Genomic DNA, 25,306 nt, shown 5'->3' on the forward strand with positions numbered 1-25,306 from the left:
TGAAATTCAAAATTGCCTCCTTTTTATGCAGATCTATTTTATGCATATTCATTGTGGATATCCTGAAAATCAGGCCTGTTTGTGGCTCTCGGACTTTAGTTGGCCACCCCTGCCCTATGTACTCTGGAATCACTTTTTAGCACTGACTACTCTTATTACACACTTTCACTACCTTGAGATCATCATGTCGTCACCTTGAGGTCTGTCTCCTAATATGTGCACATCAACTTTTGTTTTCTCTCCCCCTCCAATTGTATACTACTCCTTCTGATTTCTGCACCCCAGATGCATGATTCTTTACTTTTTTGCATTGAATCTTAATTGCCAAACATTTGACCACGCCTCAAATTTCTTAAATCCTTCCTCTTGTCTGTTCCTTCATGCTGTCTGTGACTGGTTTCATTTTGCCATTTGAACATATAGTACTGGCAGACTAGAGAGCCCTGCATGCTCAAACCAGCTGACAGAGGTGGCCCACAGCAAAAGGAACTGTTCTGATGGTGGGAGGAAAGGGAGTCTAGAGACTGGGACAGGAGCATGGAGGTCAAAATGGGAATTGAGGGGCATCCTTCCTCAAGTGATGCTTAGTTTGAATGCATCCAAAATGTAGCCCCAAAACAAAATCAAAATGAGTGGATACCAAATAACAAAAAATAATATTCCTCAATATTTTTAGTAAGCATGTCTTGGACCTTCATACCAGACATCATCAGAATGATGTACTTAAACATCTTCACTGTCTACATCCTTATATATAAAATCATCGCTCTATAAAATGTCCCACCGTTTATATTATTTCTTGCAAATGTCCCACTATTTTTTAAATTTTTACATTTTTACATTTTTCTTTTGCAATTAAAATCACTCATAGTGTCCAAATAGAAAATAATCCAGGCACTTATATCATGCAGAGTCTGTTGTATCAAAAGAATGCCAACACTGGATAGTAATCCCTTGCAAGACGTCCATCTCCTTCAAGCCTGACACAGGTCTGTGTTTGCACCCTGAAGAACTTTGGCTTAAATCTCATAAGATGTATTGTAGTTAAGGTCTAAAAATATAAATTTATCTTAGATATTCTTATATAAATTCAAGGAATTATCACCGCTGTGGAGAGTAACGTACATCATGGTGTCAAACCGGAAATGTAGTCAGATACGCTCCTCTCGAACTGCCAATAGATTTAATGCCCCAAATCTGTCAATCAGCTGTCACTGAATGATGTCAGCGATGCATCCTAATTTAAAACAGTGAATACCAATTAATCTCATCGTTAAGAACGTCAGGATGCTTAGAATGGAGGTGAAATATCCAAAATTGTTCTCTATAGTTTAACTGAAAAGTGAGATCTCCTCCTCGTACATTCTTAACCACTCGCTCAATCACATACCACTTGATCGGAAAACTGATGGCAAAATTCAACACAGTGCTGTACCATCTGTGCTTGTAATTTTTGAGTTGAGATACAATTGCAATGTTCAATCATATGCTTCCGAACTGGCCGTGATGTCCTCCCAACATTTCTTCCCACATGAGCAAATTATCAGCCAAACAATGCTGCAGGGCATACAATCAGAATAATGTTGAGCATGATACACCTTGCCTGTAGTTTCATCACACCATGTAGGACCAGTAATAGACTTCCCACAAACCGAGCAGCCATCACAACACCAATGACTCTTTTGGTTTGAATCTTCTTTCATATTCGCCACATCAGTGTCCATAAGCCAAGAATGTACCTCATAATCACGTATGTTTTTCCCATGTTTGAGGGCTATAAGAGGCTTACTTGAGAAATTGGAATGAAGCTGTAGAAGAGGCCAATGCTTATGGATCAATGAGGCTACCAAAGGTGCCATAGACACATTTTAATACACACACGATCCAGAAAAAGCGATAGCCTGTCAGCTTGAAGTGCTCTCTTGAAAGCCTGTTTTATAACTTTATATGGATATCTACTGTGTAAAAGCCTTCTGAATAGAGAATCAGAATGTTTTGAAAGAGCAATTCCGCTTGAGCCTCAAAAATTGACCCATCGGCAAAGTCTTCTTAAGGTGGTACGGATGGAAACTGGTGAAATGTAGTAAAGTATTCCTATTGCTGGCTTTTCGAAAGATAGGGGTACCAAGTGTGGACCTATTCTTAAATATAGTATTGTCCAAATAATTGATCAACTGAGAATAAGTCAAGGAAAATTCTAAATTAGAATCCAAAGAGTTCAACCAAGCGAGAAAAACTTGTAGCTGTGTAGCATCTGATTTCCAAAGTAAAAAAAAGTTATCGATATATCATGTCCACAACGCGACATTGTCAAATTGAGGAGAATCGTACAAATAACACTGTTCAAACTTGGCCATGTATAAATTGGCCAAGCTAGGGGCCATAGTGGTCCCTGTCACAGTACCATGTATCTGTTTGTAGAAGGTGGTGTTAAAACAAAAATAGTTCTCACACAAAGCTAGAGACGCCAAAGTAATGACAAAATCTGTATCTATGGGGTCATAAACGAGTTTCTAATGCATCCCGTATAATCTGTAAGACATGTCTCTGTGGGATACTATTTTTATAGTGACTTTATATCCAATGTGACCAAAATCATATCTTGGACTTCCATGAAAATTTCCAGTATTCTAAACATGTGTGGTATCACAAACATAAGACCTAATAGATGGAATCATAGATTTTAAAAATTGGTCTACAAAAATAGTGGTTCCAACACTGAACCAATCGTGGACACTATGTCTGCCAGGTGGGTTATTTAAATTCTTATGAACCTTAAGTACCAGGTAGAAAGGAATCTTAAGATGTTTCAAAGTTAAAAAAAAATTGGCGATGGAATACCTTTATAACATCCAATGAAGATTTTCTAAATAAAAACTATTTTGTTTCATTAAGTAAAGCAGTTAACATAGTCATTTTTGTCATTGTATAGTAAATTTGAAATGTTTGTAAGTGGACAGGTAGATGTTTTTCCAGTATCTAACATAAGCCAAATGAGCGGCACATCTTAACAAGTTGTGTTTTCAGGATATCCCTAATGAATATGCATGAGAGGTTTGCATATACTGGATCTCCATTGTATGCAAATCTAGCTTATTCATTGTGGCAATCCTGAAAACCCAACTGGTTGTGTGCCTCTAGGAGAGGTTTGGGAAACCATGGTCTATTGGGTTCCTCTGCAAAAGAGAAACACTTAAGCATACCTTATGTACTTGCTAGCTTCATGGGGAATCTTTGTATATATATCTTCAATGGAGCTCTTCACAGTAGTCCCTCAGAAGGGCTTCATTACCAGTTTTGTAAAATCTGCCAATATGTACCTCTTTTCTTTAAATCTTCTCCAGCATGTATAAGAACATAAGAATTGCCATACTGGTTCAGACTGAGGGTCCATCAAACCCAGTATGTTGTTTCCAACAGTGGCCAATCCAGATCATAAGAAACATAGAATTGACGGCAGAAGACGACCAAACTGCCCATTCAGTCTGCCCAGCAAGCCCCCACACCTTCTCCTTTTCTTTTCTCTCACATACTTATCTGTTTCTCTTGGCTCCTAGTAACCTTTTTATTCTATTTCCCCTCCACCCCCGCCATTAATGTAGAAAGCAGTGTTGGAACTGCATCCAAGTGAAATGGCTTAATTAGTTAGGGGTATCAACCACCGCAATAAGCAAGCTACACCCATGCTTATCTGTCTATCCAGACTATGCAATTCAGTCCCTGTTGGTTGTTGCCTGAATATAGATCCACCCCTCTTCATTCCCCCTTGCTGTTGAAGCAGAGAGCCATGCCGGCTATGCATTGAAAGTGAAGTATCAGTCTTGCTCCCCTGCCGTTGAAGCAGAGAGCTATGCCGGACATGCATTGAAAGTGAAGTACCAGGCTTATTTGGTTTGGGGTAGTAACCACCGCAACAAGCAAGCTACTCTCCGCTTCCTTGTGAATGCAAATCCTTTTTTCCACATTTCCTCATTGCTGCTGAAGTTTAGAGCAATGTTGGAGTTGCATTAACCGTGTGTATATTTATTGAATAAGGATATTATCACCAGGTAGTAGCTGTCGTTCCGGTGAGCCACCCACTCTTCATTCACAACCTCTAGACTTTATGGATCCACAGTGTTTATCCCATGCCCCTTTGAAGTCCTTTACAGTTTTGGTCCTCACCACTTCCTCCGGAAGGTCATTCCAGGCATCCACCACCCTCTTCGTGAAGAAATACTTCCTGACATTGGTTCTGAGTCTTCCTTCCTGGAGTTTTAAATCATGACCCCTGGTTCTGCTGATTATTTTTTTCCAGCGGAAAAGGTTTGTCGTTATCTTTGGATCATTAAAACCTTTCAAGTATCTGAAAGTCTGTATCATATCACCTCTGCTCCTCCTTTCCTCCAGGGTGTATGTATTTAGATTCTTCAATCTCTCCTTATAAGTCATTCGATGAAGACCATCCACCTTTTTGGTCACCCTTCTCTGGACCGCCTCCATCCTGTCTCTTCAGAGATATGGTCTCCAGAACTGAGAGCAGTACTCCAGGTGAGGCCTCACCAAGGACCTGTACAAGGGAATCATCACTTCCCTTTTCTTACTCAATATTCCTCTCTCTATGCAGCCCAGCATTCTTCTAGCTTTAGCTATCGCCTTGACACATTGTTTCGCCGACTTCAGATCGTTAGACACTATTACCCCAAGGTCTCTCTCCTGCTCCATGCACATCAGCCCTTCACCCCCCATCAAATACAGTTCTTCCGGATTTCCACACCCCATATGCATGACTCTGCACTTCTTGGCATTGAATCTCAGCTGCCATATCTTCGACCACTCTTCCAGCTTCTTTAAATCCTGTCTCATTCTCTCCACTCCTTCCGGCATGTCCACTCTGTTGCAGATCTTAGTGTCATCCGCAAACAGACAAAACCTTACCTTCTATCCCGTCCGCTATGTCGCTCACATAGATATTGAACAGGACCGGTCCCAACATGGATCCTTGTGGCACTCCACTTAACACCGTTCTCTCTTCAGAGTAAGTTCCATTTATCATCACACATTGTCTTCTGTCCGTCAACCAGTTTGCAATCCAGGTCACCACCTCAGCACTCACTCCTAAGCTTCTCATTTTATTCACCAGTCTCCTGTGCGGGACCAGGGAGCACATGTCATAGCCCATCAGAAGGATATATTATAAATTTGAAGATTTTATACAAAGAACATCATCTGGACCTTAAGTAGGTCTTTGTGCAAATTCTTTCAAATATTCAAAAGCAGCAGGTAAATCTTTTCCTCTTGTACTCCATATAGCATTTCTGTGAACTTAAGACTGATTTTTATGACTGAAAGTCCTGCCATAGAGCACTGAATGGGGATCTATGCATCATGACTGCCCTAGTGCTAGCACCATTTCCCAAAGTGGATAGCTCTGATTCCTGGAAACTAGTATCTATTCTGTATAAATCAAATATTTTTTAAACTTCTTACGGTTTCTCTGACTTGTGTCCCATCCAACAGCAGTGCTTTTTTTTTGTTTCAAATGTTGACCAAACAAGCATCTACTTGTCAAAGGAAACATGATACATCATTAAGCTAGAAAATAAAATACAAGAAAAAAAAATAGCTTTCTTGCATAAATTGTATCTAATTAGATCCCAGTCTTACTTGGAGAAGAAGCTAAAATAAGGGAGAAATATCCAAGAAATAAACTATTATAAAGGTGTAGTGAATTCCTACTATTGTAAAAGAAACATTTATCTGGATCAATCATGAGTGGTCTAGCTAGAAGGGCTCCTAGATCATCTTAGAAGCTCAGGTGTAAAAAAAACATATTTCACATTAGAATATTGCACTACACATTTGCAAGGATAGTATAAACAGAGTAAGCTTCTTGGCACATCCCCAAGAATAATTTTCTTTCTTGTGTGGACAGACACATCAGGAAAGATTCATATACACCAGGGGTGGCCAGCTCTGGTCCTCGAGCCACAAACAGGCCAGGTGTGCAGGATATCGACATGAATATGTATGAAATAGATTTGCATGCACTGCCTCCATCGAATGCAAATCTCTCTCATGAATATTTGTTGTGGATATCCTGCAAACCTGGCCTATTTGTGGCTCTCGAGGACAGGAGTTGGCCACCCCTGATATACACTGATCTAGGAATAAAGCTTGCATCTTAAAATACAGGCACACAACTGAGCTTAATTCCTGTTCATAAACATAGGCGACAAAGAGCATGGCCCTCTCCTGCTCAGATGACAGTATTATCTGAGATATCCAAACTTTCTTCCATAGTCTAAGCTTCACCTTGAACCCCCATGGAGGACTCATGCTGATTTCTGGTTAGTATATAAAACCTTTTTTTTTCTGCTTGAGCCACATTACAAGTTATCTGTCACAAGGGCCAGAGTTGGGGGGAACCCCTTGGAGCTCCTTGGCACAATAGTCAAACCCCTGGCACTTACAGACATTTCAATATCCAACAGGCTTAAGCACCACCATCTTTAGCACTTGAGGAGCCCTACAATCATGGATCCTAGCCTTTACCAAAATCAGCAAAACCTTCAACCCAACAGAGGTACAAAGCATTTTCCTGGCTAGCAGACCACTTCACCTCTGTCACAAATGCAGAACAAACACAAACTCTCACCAAATAAGAATAAAAAGACCGTCAATATAAATAGATAGAAAACGGAACTGGAAACCACTACAAGCCAGACTCATATGCAGTATAACAGTGCAAAAGCAAAAACATCACCATTACTAATAAAACAAAATGAAGATATATAAATCATCAATCATAATAGTAAACCATACTAATAAAAAGATGACTATTAAAACATCTAATAATTAGGGATAAAAAAAACCTTTAAACATTTACCAGAATTCAATTAAATATTTCAAAACAGCAGACATACCAAACACCTCCCAATAATTAAAACTAAGAATAAAAAAGCTTCCCCTCTCCATACCTAGAAACTTTTGATCTCTAGTCACCCTGAGATTGTAGTGGATTAGTGGAGGGAGATGGGAGGCAGGAGAGGAGGGAACACACAAACGTCCTCTTTTTTCTCTCATATAATAAACATGTTCATTCACCATTCTACACTCCCCCATTTCCCCTTCCCTCTCTTACTCACCCCCTCCTATCACACAACCCCTTTCCCCGCTGTCACTTAACCCCTCATTCTTTTTCCCTTCCCTCTGTCCCTTACCTTTCTGTCACTCACTCTTCTACTCAGTCGCCTTCCCTTTTCGCAGTCACTCACTCCCTTCCCCTCTGTCATTCACCCTCCTACTCCGTTCCCTTCCCTCTGTCACAAACCCCCTCAATCCCACTCACCCTCTTCCCAGTCACTCACTACTCCAAAATGCAGAAGCCACTGTCTCTCTGCCACCTATTCAGCAGAGAGCTGAGATCTGTCTTCAATTTATTTAACCCTTTGTGAATTCTAGACAGAGTTTGTGAAGAAACTGGTTTAAACAAATCATCAAAGCAGTCCAAAAAAGCAAACTCCAAGGCCTCCCTTAAAGTAGAAATGTAGTGCTTCAATTAAACTTATGAAAAATTGCCAGTAAGCTCATATTGTTTCAAATCTGGGAAGGACATAATCGCACCCTCATCCCCCACATGTTGCACTTGTTATACCTTTCATCTTCCATCTCTGAAAATCCACAATAGTACTTCCTGGAGAAAAATCCAGATTACCCTGAATTGGTAAAAATTGGGAGCAGAAGGATAATGCTACCCAAGTCCAGTTTAGAAGAGATATCAGAAAAGATTTCAGCCAGCCCCTTGGGAGCTTACTATAAGGTGCCTGCAAAACAGATTTCAAATCCAAAGATCTGGTCAGAGCCTCTTCCCCTAACCAATTGACATAAATATATTTATCATATAGCCAATCACATAGGAAATGTAATAGGCATGCCAAGTTATAAAATTCCATGTCCAGGAACCCCAAACCTCCCTTAGCCTAATCCTTCTTCACAAATATCAGGGCTATAGGAGCTTTCTTACAAATAACTAGGAAAAATGAGAGAGAATCGAAAGTCCTTGATAATTATTTATTGATACATGACTTGCCCAGTAGATGCCCGACTCTAGGCCTGAGTTTCGCCCATATTGAAGCTGCTTCAGGGGCTGTTCAAACAAAGAATGTGTTACTTAGCACATTTATTTATTTATTTATTTGCTTTTATATATTGACATTCGTGGGTACATCATGCCGGTTTACAATATAACTGAAGGAGGAAATTACAAAAAACCAGGGTGGGGGGAGAAGGAGCAGATAGGAAGAGAGAAGGGGCGAGAGAAGAGAGGGAAAAACAGGAAGAGGAGAAAAGGAACAGTACCTGATGGAAAACAGAAGAACATAAGTAACATTGCAAATTATACACTCAGTATTGGGACTGTGTATAACCTTATACGTGTAAGCATCACTTAGTAAGTTTGAAAAGACCAAGCTGGCGCAAAACCAAACATTAGTCAAACTGTTGTAGGCGTGGTTAAGACTGATGCTTACATGAACTATGGTGGAGGATGTGCATTGTATTACTTGCAGAATTAGTCTTAACCACGCCTACAACAGGTTGACTGATGTTTGGTTTCATGCCAGCTTGGTCTTTTCAAACATACTAAGTGATGCGTACACGAACCACGGCGGATTTCATGGTTTGAGCAATAACATTCTGCAGTTCAAGTACCTTTTACGAATCGAAAATAACCAAATTACCAACCTATTACATTCATAAGAACTGATAATAAATAATACAGACCATTTTCATGACAACATCTTTACAACTAAGGCATCGGATGTTTAATGTGTAATTTGCTAAGTAACACATTCTTTGTTTGAACAGCCCCTGAAGCAGCCTCAATCTGGGTGAAACTCAGGCCTAGAGTTGGGCATCTACTGGGCAATTCATTTATCAATAAACAATTATCAAGGACTTTTGGTTCTATCTCATTTTTCCTATTCCTCATGGCTTTGATAGACCGCCTTTCTTTCTGGTTTTTGGGTCCATCTCCAAATAAATGATAGTAACAGGCTATCTAAGGCCTTCAAATTTCTTGTCCATAATCAAAATGACAGGCTATGAATAACAACAGAGCCATTTTGGAACTCTCCATTTTATATAAATATTAATTCTCCCAACCAGAGATAATGGCAAATTCTGGCAGACCCAGAATTTTTACTTAGTATGAGCTAAGAGAATAGAGCAGTGATGACGAACTCCAGTCCTCGAGTGCCACAAACATGCCAGGTTTCACAATATCTATAATGAATATGCATAAGTGAGATTTGCATGCACTGCCTCCATTGTATGCAAATCTATCTCTTGCATATTCATTGTGGATATCCTGAAAACCTGGCTTGTTTGATGGCAAACTACTGTTCTCAAGTGCCACACTGGATTAGAGACATTAAGCTCATATAGTCGATTCAAGTCAGGTGAAATTTGCAAGCCTAAACAGCGAATAGGTCCTGCTGCCCACTTCAAAGGAAACTTGCCAGACCAAAGTGTGCATAGAGTCTGGAAAAGCAAAGGCTTCTGACTGGTCTATATTCAACATCAAGCCCAAAAATTCACCAAATTGGTCAAAAAGCTTTGTAAGTGCTTTCAAAGAAATCTCCGGTTTGGTAAGAAACACTAGGATATCATCAGCAACTGCATATTTGAACACTCGGTTTATCTGAATCCCTGCTCCCCTGCCTCCCCCCTCCCCCACCTGCTACACTGATCTTAAGAACAGTTCTAAAGATAATAAAAATAGTGCCGTGACAGCAGACAGCCTTGACAAGCATCCCTTCCTATTTGAAATAAATCAGAGTGCACTCTATTAGCTATGACAGATTCTTTTGGATCAGGGTACACTGAAATAAACCTGATTATTCCATATGTTCTAAGAGAGAAAAAATAAAAAAATCCATTCCACTCTAAAGCCTTTTCCATATCAAAACTGATAGAAAAGGCAAATGGTGGCTCTTCCCCGATACCATAGCTGTTAACAAAAGCTGTACATTCATTGAGTCATACCTGCCCCAGACAAAATTCACCTGGCCAGAATCAATGATTTTGGGTAAAATCACAGCCATTCTGTTGGCTAATATCTTAGCTAGCAGCTTTTGATCAAAATTCAATAATGAGATCGGACGATAGGCCACCGGAGAAGTAGGGTCTTCCCCTCCTTAGATATGGCTGTAATTTGTACCAAATTCATATCTTTCGGATATGTCTCCGGACTTAACAGTGCATGGAATACTGCCTCTAAAGGCACAGAGATGTGCTCCAAAAGAGACTTATAGAACTCAGCTGTGTAGCTGTCTGGTCCCGATGCCTTTAAAGGCTTTGCTCTATGAATGCTCCCCTGATCTCTAATAGGCTTATGTGCCTATTCAGTCAGTTCAAATGGTCCTCTGTGAATTTGGGCAAATTTGCCTTCTCTAGAAAAGTACTGCACGTCTCTAGGTCGCAGCCTTCAGAGGTATACAGCATCTCCTAAAATTGTTTCAAAATTCCAACTATTTCCTTGTTAGAGTTTACCAATTTCCCGTCCTTAGCCTTTAGTGTATTTATATAGCAGGAACACACATTCATTTTGATGAAATTAGCTAGTAGCTTGCCAAACTTGTTGCTATACTGATACAATTTGAATTTTTAATAAGTGATGGATTTTACAGTCCTCTGAAGGATTAGTGAGTTTAAAGCAATCCAAGTAGCTAAATATGCCTCTGTTCTCCCTAGTATTAGAGACAGCCAATAGATTTTTGGCCTTGGTCAACTGGTTCTTCAAACAAAAGAGCTGTTTATTGATATCCTTCCTCAGTTTTGCCACATAGGAAATGATACTTCCTCATGGTTTGGTTTTACGATCAGCTCAGAGGGCTAGCTACTGTCCTGATTTGTGCGAGCTGAGGTATACCTTAGGGTATGCCAAATCAAAATGGGATCCTCCTTATGCCCCCAGTTATGAAACTCCAAAGTCCCTCCACTCGCCTTAAGGAAATCCTGAAATTGATGCTCAAACGCCAGATAATCTCCACTGAAATCCTTCCCTTTCTCTAGTTCCCCAGCCTAACTGATTCCAAATCAGGGTGTGATCAGATAGTGTAAGATCCCCACCCCTGACTCCACAACCTGAGAACAAATACTTTGAGAGACCAGAATAGAATTGATCCTCAAGTAAATAGATTTTGCTCATTTGTCTAGGGCACATTCCTTCTCCAGAGGGTGCAAAAGTATCCAAGGATCCACTACATTTAATCCCTCTTCCGGCAAATGGAATCCTTTACCCTTTCAGATCTGATCTCCCAAAATCCTCTGGAATTTATCCAGAACTGGGTCACAAACCAGACTGAAGTCCCCACCTAACACCATTCCAACCCCTAAATAAGGAAGTAGGAGTCAGTGTATATTTAAAAAAAAAAAAAAAAAAGCGGGTCATAGTTGTTAAAAGCATAAATATTACATAAAACTCTAAAGGTCTGCAGTATAGCTCAGCAACCAAAATAACATACTGGCCTCGAGGGTCTCTGATTTCTTTCTCACTGTCCTAAATAAATTCTTATGGATTAAAATAGTCTCTCCTGCCAAACAAGTCTCAGGGGAGGCATATCCCTTTCTCTCCTTGGTGCTCCTTTTTCTTTTTTCTCACATTATCAGGTTTTTTTTTTGGGAGGGGGAGGGGTTTTGCGTTTACCCTATCTTGAAATTTCTTATCTCCTTTATCAATATTCCAGTTTCATGTAACTCTCGTTCCTATTAACACTGTTCCATGATGTACTTACGAATGTCGGTAAATAAAAAACTCTAAATAAATAAAATAAATATCGCATTGCATCTCCTGCCCACCAATTCTTCAATTTTTGATGTTCAGTATCATTTAAGTGGGCCTCTTCTAATAGAACCACATCCGCACTTTTCTTTTTAAGGGAGTCTAGAATTTTGGGGCACTTGATCACCAAGCCAATGCCACACACATTCCATGACATGATTTTAACTTCGTTAGCCATCATACCTCACCCCACAGAAAATATAGTTTGAAAGATGAATGCAAAACCCCATCCACGTGTGGACCCCCCCTCCCCCCAGCATGGGCCCTCACAGAAATTCCTCACCAGTGAATAATTAAATAACGCCAAACTCTGACTTGCCTGCCATCAGCTAAGGTCATGTAGGTCAGCATATCACAAGGGCAACATTCAGGCAGGCAGCATAGACAGGCCACATACAATGTAATTGTACAAGAGATAGGCGGACCATGGTGAGACCGCACCTTGAATACTGTGTACAATTCTGGTCGCCGCATCTCAAAAAATATATAATTGCGATGGAGAAGGTACAGAGAAGGGCTACCAAAATAAGGGGAATGGAACGGCTCCCCTATGAGGAAAGACTAAAGAGGTTAGGACTTTTCAGCTTGGAGAAGAGAAGGCTGAGGGGGGATATGATAGAGATGTTTAAAATTATGAGAGGTCTAGAACGGGTAGATGTGAATCGGTTATTTACTCTTTCGGATAGTAGAAAGACTAGGGGGCACTCCATGAAGTTAGCATGTGGCACATTTAAAACTAATCGGAGAAAGTTCTTTTTTACTCAATGCACAATTAAACTCTGGAATTTGTTGCCAGAGGATGTGGTTAGTGCAGTTAGTATAGCAATGTTTAAAAAAGGATTGGATAAGTTCTTGGAGGAGAAGTCCATTACCTGCTATTAAGTTCACTTAGAAAATAGCCACTGCCATTAGCAATGGTAACATGGAATAGACTTAGTTTTTGGGTACTTGCCAGGTTCTTATGGCCTGGATTGGCCACTGTTGGAAACAGGATGCTGGGCTTGATGGACCCTTGGTCTGACCCAGCATGGCATGTTCTTATGACCTGTGAGCCATAATTTGCCCACCCCTGATATAAAATACCTTATTTAAAACATTTGTATGCCATCTTACACCAGGTTCAAGGCAACAAGCAAAGACATATGGCATATCACAATGTAACCCCAATATTTAAAAAGGGATCCAGGGGTGATCCAGGAAACTATAGTCCGATGAGCCTGACTTCAGTGCCAGAAAAAAATCATGGAAACTGTTATAAAGAATAAAATCGCAAAACATTTAGATAGACATGGTTTGATGGGACACAGCCAACATAGATTTACCCAAGGGAAGTCTAGTCTCACAAATCGCCTTCATTTTTTTTGAAGGGGTGAATAAACATGTGGGCAAAGGTGAACTAGTAGATATGGTATATTTGGATTTTCAGAAGGTATTCGACAAAGTCCCGCATGAGAGGCTTCTAAGAAAATTAAAACTTCATGGGATAGGAGGTGATGTCCTTTTCTGGATTGCAAACTGGTTAAAAGACAGGAAACAGAGTAGGATTAAATTGTCAGTTTTCAATGTGGAAAAAGGTAAACAATGGAGTGCCTCAGGGATCTGTACTTAGACCGGTGCTTTTTAATATATTTATAAATGAACTGGAAAGGGGTACGATGAGGGAGGTGATCAAATTTGCAGATGACACAAAATTATGTAGCATAGTTAAATCTCAGATTATGATGAATTGCAGGAGGACCTTGTGAGACTGGAAGATTGGGCATCCAAATGGCAGATGAAATTTAATGTGGACAAGTGCAAGGTGTTGCACATAGGGAAAAATAACCCTTGCTGTAGTTACATGACGTTAGGTTCCATATTAGGAATTACCACCCAGGAAAAAGATCTAGGCATCATAGTGGATAATACATGAAATGGTCGGCTCAGTGTGCTGCAGCAGTCAAAACATTAAACAAAATGTTAGGAATTATCAGGAAGGGAATGGCAAATAAAATGGAGGATGTCATAATGCCTCTGATTTGCTCCAAGGTGAGACCACATCTTGAATACTGTGTGTAATTCTGGTTACTGCATCTCAAAAAGGATATAGCTGTGCTGGAGAAAGTGCAGAGAAGGGTGACCAAAATAAGGAGCATGGAACAGCTGCCTTATGAGGAAAGGCTAAAGATGTTAGGGCTATTCAGTTTGGAGAAGAGACGATTGAGGGGGGATATGATAGAAGTCTACAAAATAATGAAAGGACATGAACAAGTTAATATAAATCGGTTATTTACTCTCTCAGATAATAGGACCAAGGGGCACTTCATGAACTTAGCAAGAAGCTCATTTAAAACAAATCAAAGAAAATTCTTTTGCACTCAGTGCATAGTTAAGCTCTAGAATTCATTGCTAGAGGATGTGGTTACAGCAGTTTATGTAACTGAGTTTAAAAAAAGTTTGGATAAGTTCCTAGAGAAAAATCCATAAACTGCTATTACAGTAATTAATAAGTAATAGTAGCTTGTATGATTTATCTAATGTTTGGGTACTTGCCAGGTACTTGTGACTTGTATTGGCCACTGTTGGAAACAGGATACTGGGCTTGATGGACCCTTGGTCTGACCCAGTATGACATATTTTATGTTCTTATGTAATCTGTCATATATCTATTAATCAAATCCTGAGTGATGATCCCAATACCATGGGAAAGTTCAAGAAACAAAGGTTCAGACGTCTTAAAGTTTTCAAATTGTTCCATTCTTCAATGGCAAATAATTTTATCTTAAAACAATTTAACATTAATTTCCTTCAGGTCTTTGGTTTCCTGCTCTAATGCATCAGTACTTCTTAAGTTCATTAGAACAAATATTGTGCTCTTGAGTTATGGTCTTAAACTTTACCAAGCAACAAATTTAAGTCAGCGGTAGGTTTTGTAATAGAGGAGTCCAATCTTACCAGCACTTTCCAGATAACATCCAGAGTTACTACCGGCAGTTTCTTCAAGCACAAAGGGAGAAGTAGCTGTTTCTCTAGACCAGGGGTCGGGAACCCATGGCTCGCGAGCCAGATATGGCTCTTTTGAGGGCTGCATCTGGCTCGCAGACAGTCGCCACTCTTTCCCGCTGACCCAGCTGCTCCCCGGTCCTCCTCCGCCCGGGCTTAAAATGCTGTCAGCCCGGGCGGAACGCGGCAGGACAGCTGGAGTCAGCGGCACCGGCGTGCTCTCTTCTCTCCCCCCCCCCCCCCCCCCCGCGGCCCGGAAGAGGAAGTGGAGAGTATCGGGTGCCTGCGCGGCAAGAAGAGGCCACGCTAGTGCGCTCGGCATCGGCCCGAAGAAAAGAAGACTGCAGCGCGGCTCGGAGGAAAACGAAGAGCTTCAACCGCGGCCGATGGGACTCCGCCTCCGCGAGGGCTGAAAATAAAGAGGTTAGCGTTGGGAGGAGGCTGCTGCTGCCGCGAGTTCCCGGGGTGGGGGTGGGGGTGGGGGGGAGAGAGAGTGAATGAGCGAGCAAGCTGTGTTTGCTCGCTCATTCACTCTCTCTCTCCCCCACCCCGGGAACTCGCGGCAGCAGCAGCCTCCTCCCAACGCTAACCTCTTCATTTTCAGCGGAGGCGGAGTCCCATCGGCCGCGGTTGAACCTCTTCGTTTTCCTCCGAGCCGCGCTGCAGTCTTCTTTTCTTCGGGCCGATGCCGAGCGCACTAGCGTGGCCTCTTCTTGCCGCGCAGGCACCCGATACTCTCCACTTCCTCTTCCGGGCCGCGGGGGGGGTGGGGCCCTGTGTGTGTGTGAGAGAATGCATGTATGTGAATGATTGAGAGCCTGTACATGTGAAAGAGAGTATGTCTGTGATTGAGAGCCTGCCTGTGAGAGAGAGAGAGCATGAATGTAAGTTTACCATTGGGAACCTGTATGTGTAAGTTTGTGATTGAAAACCTGTTTGTATGAAAGAGTATGCATGTATGATTGAGATCCTTTGTGTGTGAGAGAGATCATGTGTATGTATGATTAAGAGCCTGTGTGTATAAGTAAGAGAGAGATCATGTGTGTCTGTGTGTGATTGAGAGCTGATTTAGGTGAGGGAGCATGTGAGTATGTGATTGAGAGCCTGTGTGTAAATGAGAGAAAGAGAGGACATGTTTGAAAGCATGTGAATGAGAGTCTGTGTGTGAGAGAAAAAGACAGCATGTATTTGTGATTGAAAGCCTGTGTGTGTGTGTGTAAGCGTGAAAAGATAGACAGCATGTGTGTAAATGTGTAATTAAGAGCCTATATAAGTGAGAGAGAAAAAACATGTGTATATGTGAGTACTGAGAGCATGTGTGTATAGGTGTGTCATTGAGAACCAGTGTGAGAGAGAGCGCTGGTATGTGACTGAGAGAGGAGAAAGTTCCAAGCAAACCACCCCACCTCCTGCTAATTCAGAACAATCTCAGGACACCTGGATATCAAACGTTCCCAGGTATGCAGAGCAAAAACATTTTTGTATCCTTATTATTTTTCATTACTGGGTCTTTGTGTCTGCTATTTTGAAATATTTTGTTGGTATCTGGAAATGTTTTATATGTGTTTTTAATTATTGGATATTCCACTCATCAGCTGTTTCGAAATATGTTCTTTTTGTTAGTACAGTTTTACTGCTGATGATTTTATATTTCTTGATTTGTTTTATAAGGTTGGGTGATGTTTCTTTTTTCCTTTGTTACACTGCATACAGAGACTCTGGTTTGTTGCAGTTTCCAATTCAGTTTTTTCTGCATGCTTCTTGTTATGCGTTTTGGTCTCTTTATTCTATGTTAGGTGAGGGACAGCACGTGATTCAGGTGAGGTTTTCTGCTGGCGTGTAGTTTCTGTGTAGGACTCTATAGCAGCCTGACTTGGTCCGTTTTCCTAATAGGAGATGTATTGGTGTCTTAAGGCCTGGTGTAATATTTTCAGAGACTTATTGTACTTTAAAAGTGTGATCTTACATAAAATGCACACATTTACTTGTATTTAGTTTTAAACATATTGTATGGCTCTCATGGAATTACATTTTAAAATATGTGGCGTTTATGGCTCTCTCAGCCAAAAAGGTTCCTGACCCCTGCTCTAGACCCTCCATCGGCTCCAGGAATTGCACACTCCCTCCACCCTAGGCGATTCCATTGCCAATGTGACCTCCAGCTTCCCTCCATTGCTGATTTCTGTGACTCAGCTGCCTTCAGTGTTCCCCACCACAGAATTGCTGAAACCAGGCTCATCAAGCTCAAGCTTTCTCTAAGCATTGGTGGCTTTTCGGGGGTGGGGTGGTAGAGAGAGAGAGAAACTTTGCCAGGAGTACTGGAAGCTCTCTTCACTAGCTTCCCTATAGCACCTTCCCTCTTAGAAGTAGAATTTGCAGGATAAAAAGGCACTGACCTTCTGCTGATTATAAAGTTCCTATCATGATTTCGAAAGGAAAAATCTACAATTTGCCTTTTCTTTTAGGAGGCATTGTTCAAGAAATGAAGGAATAGTAGTCTGTATCCGTGGCTCCATTGCTTCTTCTCACCCTTCCTTTTCCTGTAGAAGCAGTAGCAGTGTTTTTTATTCTTTACCATGGTCCTCTGTGTATGCTTGCATCTAATTGATGTAGTTTGTGCTAATCGTTTGACTTAAACCTGTGGCAGCAGCATATCAGTGACTCACAACCTTCATCATGTGGTACCTTTTATAACTGTCATATTTGCCATTTGACCTTCTGAATGTTGTACAGTGAATGCATGTTTTGTAATACCAAGTCTAAACACTTGGGCCATGCAAGTGTTCAGGATTAACCTGAAGTGTGTTGCAATATCTGTTCTGTCTCTTACCAGGCTGCTTTGCTGTCACTTCTTTAGCCTTGATTTAATCCCTTGAGCACTAAAGTGTGTATTGCTTTCTCTTCACAGAAACCCTTTTGCTGATGTCCAGCTTAAACCAACAGTGACCAATGACAGATCAGCTCCCTTCATCAGCTGATCTTCAGAGCTCCAGCTTTCTGTTCCTAGCAGACTCTATTGTACTTGTTTTTTCTATAATTGCATGCTTCAGTTAATTTGTGTTCAGATTGAGTTAAAGATTAACTGATAGAGGAATATGAGTATATAAATTCCAAAAAGAAACTGGACTGAGTGGTACTGTGAAGTGTTGTTCTGGGCAGAGCTCACCTTTGAGCTTTGCAGCATGTGCTGGTGTAGCTCCATCCAGGTGTGGAAGAACCATTCTGATGGAAGCAAATTTGAATGCTCTTGCCCTGACCCACCTTACTTTCAATCAGACCAAACAGGGTAGTTTCCTCTAGATTTGAAAAATCTGTAGTGTCTAGGCATTCAGGGTTAAGTAAAAGTGCTTTTTGTTAGTTAAAAATTGAAAGTAGCAGGGCTATGCTAGTGAATGCTCTAGTTATATTTCAAGAGGGTTATCCATATCCAGCACATCTTATTTTGTGGATAATAGACACAGTTGTTAAATAGTGGCTTTTGTCAGTAAAATATGGAAAAAAATGGAATAAATGTATTTTCCAATGCTTTAATAACTTAAGTTCTAATTTGCTTTTATCCAAGGACAAGAGGGATGTCAGTGCTCACAATATGAGTGGCATCAGATTGAGCCCAGCATGGACATTGATCTTAGTTTCTAGAAACTTTAGCATGTCCTACTGAGCATGTACAACATACTGTACTCACACACCAGAAGCAACATACTGTACTACCATGTGTCCACACAGGGGCCACGGATTGTGGGGTTTTTTTCTCTCCTCTTGTTAGTGAACAGATTGCTTCTTAAATGTGCAAGAATCTATATTCACAAAGCCCTATGGTCTTTTTTTTCCATCTCCCTTTGGCCACTTAGGGAATTTGGTTTATAGGTGGTGGGTTTTTTCTTTTGTTGTCAATGGCTACATGTTGCACCAGCATCAGTCATGTTTTCTTTTAAGCATCGAATAGTTGATTTCACTGCTTTCATTTTTCATCCAGTGCTCCTAAAACAGAGCCAGCAGCTTTGACAAGTGCCCTCCTGTGCAAAAGGTTCATATTTCTCACAGGCCCCCATGTTTAATGTCCTTTACTTGGGGGATGACCACAATGTCCAGATGGGTCATTTCTGCACTACTATGACCCCTAGAGAGTGGTGTTTTGGCTTGACCTCATGGTAAAGCACTTTGAGATTTGAAAGTCCAACCCATCTTTATCTGTATTGGAGGCATTGATATTGAGGGATCCAGGAGCTGCATTGACCACTGGCTTGTGTATTGACATTGGGACGGTATCTGTTCCCCTCAACATCAAGCACTGGGCAGGACCATCTGTCTCGTCCACTTGAAGTGAGTAATGGTTTCAGCCTCTTCAGTTTCAGCATCCTAGAGCTCTGATGACATGCTTTTGGAGAAGATCAAGCAGCATTGGTCTCCATTGATGTGCATTGCTGGGAGCGGGGACATTTTGCAGACTGATGTCTAAATGATACTGGAATCCCTGCTGGTGCCCAGCAGAATGGCCCCAATGCAGATTCCCACTATGCCAGATGGTTGAATCTGCTGTCAAGAATTCCAAGAGGTTTAGAACACATTTCTCAGAGTCCATGGAGAAGGATGCTGGTACTCTGGACTTAAATTTGGGAAACGTCTTTTCAGTGAGCTATATTCAGGATCCATATAGCTTCCTATCAGTGCTTCATGAACCAGTATATATGAGACATTCTGAAGAATATGATGGAGTCAGCAATGCAGCTTCTTCAAGCAGCATGACAACTTAGTCTCTAGTGGACAGGGGTATGGAATGTGGAAAAACACATGGTCTAATCAACTTTTGTTTTTGGGATGGCATAAAGAGGCTCTGCAGTTGATATTGTCTTCAGGCTCACTTGGCAGCAGGCTTCAGACCTTTGATAGGATATCCAGGAAAGACACATTCACACATGGAGAGAATCTCTTCGGAGATCAAGTCAAGGAAGCAGTGGTTCAGATTAAGGACCACTGCAATGTTTCAGACCCACCCTCTTCAACCACATAGTACCAGAGTGGGATGCTGAGGAGGCATTTCTTTCTGCCCCTTAGACTCATCAACAGCAGAGCTCTCATGGGTTTTTGACTGGATCATAGGGAGCATAGCAGAGAACACCCAGTATCCAGTATCCACACCAGAGAACCTTTCTTTCAGAGGCAGGCTAACGTTTTGGCCCAGAATAACTTTGAACACTCAAGTCCTTAGCATAATTCGAAGATAGAGATTATGTCTATTGGATGTTCCTCTAAATCTCCAACTGAAACCCACTTGACCAGTGTCTCAGCATCAGGAATTGCTACAAAAGGAGCTCTCTTCCCTTTTCAAGGCAGATGTGATTTGAGCCCATTCCATGAGCGAGAAAAGGGTGGGGATTTTACTCCAAATATTTCTTGATCTCAAAGAAAAAGGAGGACTCTGTCCCATTCTGGACTTGATGGCTTTGAACAAGTTTCTGAAAAGGGAAAAGATCAGAATGGTTTCCCAGGGCATCTTGATTCCCTTTCTCAAAAAGGAAACTGGCTATCCCTCACTAGATCTAAAGGATGGTCTCACCCACAGATATTTCTTGGTCATGGGAAATATCTTTAGTTCATAGTAGGAAAACACCACCTTCAATGTTACATACTGCCCTTTTGTTTGATATCAATACCACATGTATTTATACATCTGGCAGTGGTGGCGATGCATCTGTGAAAATTGGAGGTGCATGTACCTGGATGAATGGTTGGTCAAGAGTGCATTTCAAGGCGGTGCTACAGAATCAATGAGCAATTACCTAAAGTCCCATCTCAATTGGAATTTATAGGAGTGCTGCTAGATACTACTTTGGCAAGAGTGTTCCTCCCACAGGAGAGGATTATGACATTGATATCCACTGTGCCAAGAATAAGAACAAGTCAGCAGGCATCAGCAGGAGACAAATTGAGGTTGTTAAGTCTCATGTCATCAATAGTCCTTGTTACTCCCTTGGAATGTTTTCACATGAAAAGAGCCCAATGGACCCTCAAATTACAGAGGAATTGGGGCCATTTGGGATCGGATCATCATCTACATTACTCATCCTCCTGAAGGACTTCTTGTCCTGGTGATTGATCATTGCAAGCTGGCCAGGGGTATACTCTTCCAAATTTCTTCATTGCACAGTTGTATCCACAGATGTATCCAACCTTGGGCTGGGGTGCCTATGTAGAGAGACTGCATCCAGGGCCTTTGGTCTGCTAAGGGAAAATGCCATTAGATAAATTTCTAGAGCTAAGGGCAGTATAATATCCACTGAAGGCTTTCAAAGATCGGTTAGCCAACAGTTATCCTCGACCAGATGGACAATCAAGTGGTGGTTATTCTACATCAAGAAGCAAGGAAGAATGGGATAGTACCTTCTATTTCACTGTCCAAATGTGGACTTGGGCAATCTCTGAGGACCATTCCCTGAGAGCCACATATCTGGCAGGTGAGGAGAATGTCCTGGTGAACAGGATGTAAGTTCTGGGAACCCCACGAATAATTGCTGGATGAGGGGCGGGCGGAGGGTAGTAAACCAGATATTCCATGAGAGAGGCACACCTGTAGTAGATCTGTGTCCTCTCTGAGCAAAGATCCTGCTCTTTTGCTCTATGAAGGGGACTCAAACAAGCTCTGAGTGCCTTTGCCCTGAATTGGTGACTGGATCTACTGTATGCATATCCTTTAACTCTTCTATTGTCAAAGACCTTGTTGAAACTAACAGGGGAACTAGGATTCTCATGGTGCCCTATTGGCTGAGGCAGATTTCCATGCCTGCATTTGACAATCAGGAATCCAGTCAGGTTGGGCAATTCCCAAACTCTCATCACTCAAGATTGGGGGATGTTGTACCATCTCAACATCAGGTCTCTGGTCCTCAAAGTCAGTATGTTGACAGGATAGATATACAAACCCTGACATCTTTGAGGATATGTCTCAGGTTCTGGCTTCCAGGGAAGACTCCATGAAGAAGTTCTGTGGTTGAAGTGGAGGAGGTTTGCCTTTTTGATTTGAGGGAAAGGCCCTAGAGCAGAGGTGGCCAACTCTGGTGCTTGAACCACAAACAGGCTATCAGAATACCCACATTGAATATGCATGAGATTTTCATGTTTGACTCTTTTTAGGGTAGGGGTGGCTAACTCTAGGCATCTATTTCCTTCTACATCTTTCAGATTCAGTTCTTAAGCCCAATTCAATTAGGCTTAACCTTAGTGTAATTGGTGGTTACCACCACGATACAGAAGGTAAAACCCATCTCTGTACAGCCTTTAGTTGTCTATTTGAAGCGGGGCTTGCTTCACGAAGCTTCTTAAGTCTCCCTTGGTAGATCTCAACATGGTATTGACCCAGTTGATGAAAACTCCCTTTTGAACCTATAGACTCTTGTGAGCTCAAATACCTGACCTGGAAGGTAATTTTTTTGGTGGATGTCACTTCAACCTACAGTGAACTCTAGGCTCTATGCCCTATCTACCTTATACCAATTTTTTTCACAATAAGATGGTTTTGCATATAATACTACCTAAGGTAGTCTCTGTTTTCAACTTAAATCAGTCTGTCGTTATTCCAACATTCTCTCCCAGGTTGCATGCCCACAAAGGTGAACAAGCACTGCACAGTTTGGACTGGAAGAGAACCTTGGCATCCACTCCTATGTGGAGTGGATGGAAACCCTTAGTCCACCTAGCTTTTTCTTTTAACACTAACAAACCTGGAATTTCTGGGCCAAACATACACTTTCTAGTTGGCTAGCAGTTGCATTTGCTTTTGTTATACCCAGGCAGACCTGAATCTAGTAAGTAATGTTATAGACTCACAGTGTTGGTAGCCCACCTAAGATTGACTTCCATGGAGATCTGCAAGGTTGTAATGTGGTGTTCTCTCCACATATTCACATCACACTATTGTTTGGAGAGGGATTCCTATCATGACAATAGGTTTTGCCAGTATGACCTGAGGACACTTTGAGGTACAGAACCTAACTCCATCCAGGCTGCCCCTATAAAAAAAAAAATAAAAATATATATACATATGTATATAAAAAATGGCTTGCTGCCACCAAAAATGTTTTGCCTGTTAACATTGTTTTGAGTTTTCCTCTTTTCATTCAGGATAGCAATTTTTCTTTTCCCGAGGGCAATAGGATATTGATCCTCACAAAACCAGCCTACTTCCCCCTTGGACTTGGCTTCTCCAAATTTAAGCCAATTTATAGACTGAAGGGGTCCCCTCTATGAAGGCATGGTAGAATAGCATGCTATATATGCCCAGTAGGGCATGTTGAAATTTCTCTAAAAATCTTGAAATCAAATAATTTTGCCTGGCTCCATTTGATGTCACCCATGTGCGAGTACTGATATCCTGCTATCCTCAGAACACTTGAATATAGGTAAGCAGCTCTGCTTTCTGAAGTTGTCAAATGGGGCAGGTGGGGTATAAGGTATGTCATGCCATAAGCCTGCTCTTTAAGAACACTGCATAAACACTACACTACCTGGGGCATAGAAAAAAGTTTCTGGGTAGTTGCTATTTTTGCCAGATTTAATGTTTAGTTTGAAAGTATTTTAAGCTGACCAGTTTTCTGCTTAGAGTTGTGGTGTTGGCTGGATACTTGGTAATTATACTGTATTGGGAGAATAATCAGAAGTTCACATTTTAAGCTTTTCCCAGGGTGAAAAAAATGAATCCCATCTGATTTAGACTGAGCATTTAGCAATGTATTGTTGGGAAAACTAACCGTTAAAATTTTGTTGTGATTATTTGCAAAGCCTTCACTGCAGGAGAGAACTGGTTCTCTGGCAGTTGCATCCTCTGCAGCATTGCTGGTCTGGTTTTGGACCAGTGATGTAAGCCTGTATTCAGCCTTTAGGCAGGGACTGTGGCTGGGCATGCTGGTAGTGGTCCACTACACACACCACTTAAATTTGTGGTGAAAATGTTGCACTAGTATATTAGGAAGGAATAAAAGGGTAGATTACAAGTGAATAAGGCTGTTCCAACTGCTCCAATCTCTACCATGACAAATTATTTAAATAAGACAATTCCTAATTCAGTTCAATCCTTTATAGGTTGTGAATGAAGATGAGATCATGTTCAGATCAGCAGAACACCTTGATGGTCTGAGGTTCTTTCCCCTCAGGCCAGGCGCCCCATGATTTTTTGTTTTTAATTTGTAACTGTAGGCAGGTATACAAAAATCTGCTGAGAGTGTTAATTCTTCTCACTCTCAACTTGTAGTATTACTGTTTCCAGCAGGATGAGGAAAAAGGCTGCTACTGTGAGTGGCTAGGCTGGTAAAGAAACCAAAGGCATAAATAATATTTTGTATCTGTTTTTTCATGTAAAGGAAAGCGTTTTCTACCTGCGATTCTTCACACCCTCCACTTTTCTCTCTCGCCTACTCCCCAGTATAATCATTGGACTCCTAGATGTTCACAAGATATTGTGACTTAGGATGTCAGAAACCTGGACATGTAGCATGAAAAGGGTAACCTTTTGTCAATCCTTTCAATGTTCTGTCTGTAATTAAAGAATGAAATGGGCTGGAAAAGGGGAATGTATTGTGTGTGGCAATGAGGAAACGGGGCAGCTGCTCTCCTTAGTTCCCCATCTATCTTTCCTGGAGCAGATGCAATGGATCCCACTACATGGGTCATGTTAACTCTTCTGCCATGATGAGAAATGCAACCCCTGTAGCGGGGGTGGGGGGAGTGTTTCACTGCTTATCGTCGGATTTGTGTTCCTTAGAAGCAATTTCCCTTTCTCATGCATTATGTATATTTGTGAATCTCATTGTGTTAGCTGAACCAATCTGTGTAAAGTTAAATCTAAATGTGCTGCTCTGTTCAGTCTTAAGGTTTAAATTTGTGCCTAATATGAATGTGCCTATAATTTTGCTGTCTTTGTTTATGTAGACACAAGAAGACACCTTTTGTGTGTTCCCATGTGTCCAACATATGTGCGCACATGTTTTTTGTTTATGTATAAACATTATCAGTTTTTGTTAGGGGTTATTTATATATGCGCGGTTATTGGTGAACTAGACTATTGTGGATATGATTTTGCCAACTGGTCCAATTTTGGTGGTAATCAAAAATAAACAATTATATAAAAACTCTTAATGCTACACCAGCTCTTGTTCTTTTAAGTTGGTTTACACCTTTGTCCAAGATCCTACATCATTTTACCTCCTAGGTGCCTTATTCTAAAGAGTCATACACTATAAGCTTGTCCCCTCTAGAGCATCTCCCAAACACAGAACACAGATCTTACTCAGTTCCAAGTGCTGCTTCTAAGAGCTAGAATCTCTTTGCAGAGCCCATGATGCATAGTGCAGCTCTACAAAACCTTGTCTTTGTCTTATACAGTGTAAACGAATGTTTATAGACAAATGTGAAAGTGTTTAAACCAACCTTTAGGGAAATGTAGTAATCAATATTAAAACTGTGTGTGCTTCTAGGTTTGACTTTTAAAGTTCTGGCAGATTCTGATTC

General features: G+C 41.2%; 1 protein-coding gene across 3 annotated transcripts in view; it reads left to right on the forward strand.

The window, feature by feature from the left end:
* The window catches only part of BAIAP2 (BAI1 associated protein 2), a 248,898-nt gene extending 223,967 nt beyond the window's left edge, over positions 1 to 24,931 (forward strand). For all 3 annotated transcript variants that reach the window (XM_029599205.1, XM_029599208.1, XM_029599207.1), the window contains one exon: positions 17,715 to 24,931. In XM_029599205.1, the coding sequence (XP_029455065.1) occupies positions 17,715 to 17,784 (70 nt within the window). In that variant the 3' untranslated portion in view covers positions 17,785 to 24,931. The remainder of the gene's footprint in view (positions 1 to 17,714) is intronic.
* The last annotated feature ends 375 nt before the right edge of the window (positions 24,932 to 25,306 follow it).

The sequence above is a fragment of the Rhinatrema bivittatum genome, chromosome 4 (assembly GCF_901001135.1).
Source record: "Rhinatrema bivittatum chromosome 4, aRhiBiv1.1, whole genome shotgun sequence".
Classification (NCBI taxonomy): domain Eukaryota; kingdom Metazoa; phylum Chordata; class Amphibia; order Gymnophiona; family Rhinatrematidae; genus Rhinatrema; species Rhinatrema bivittatum.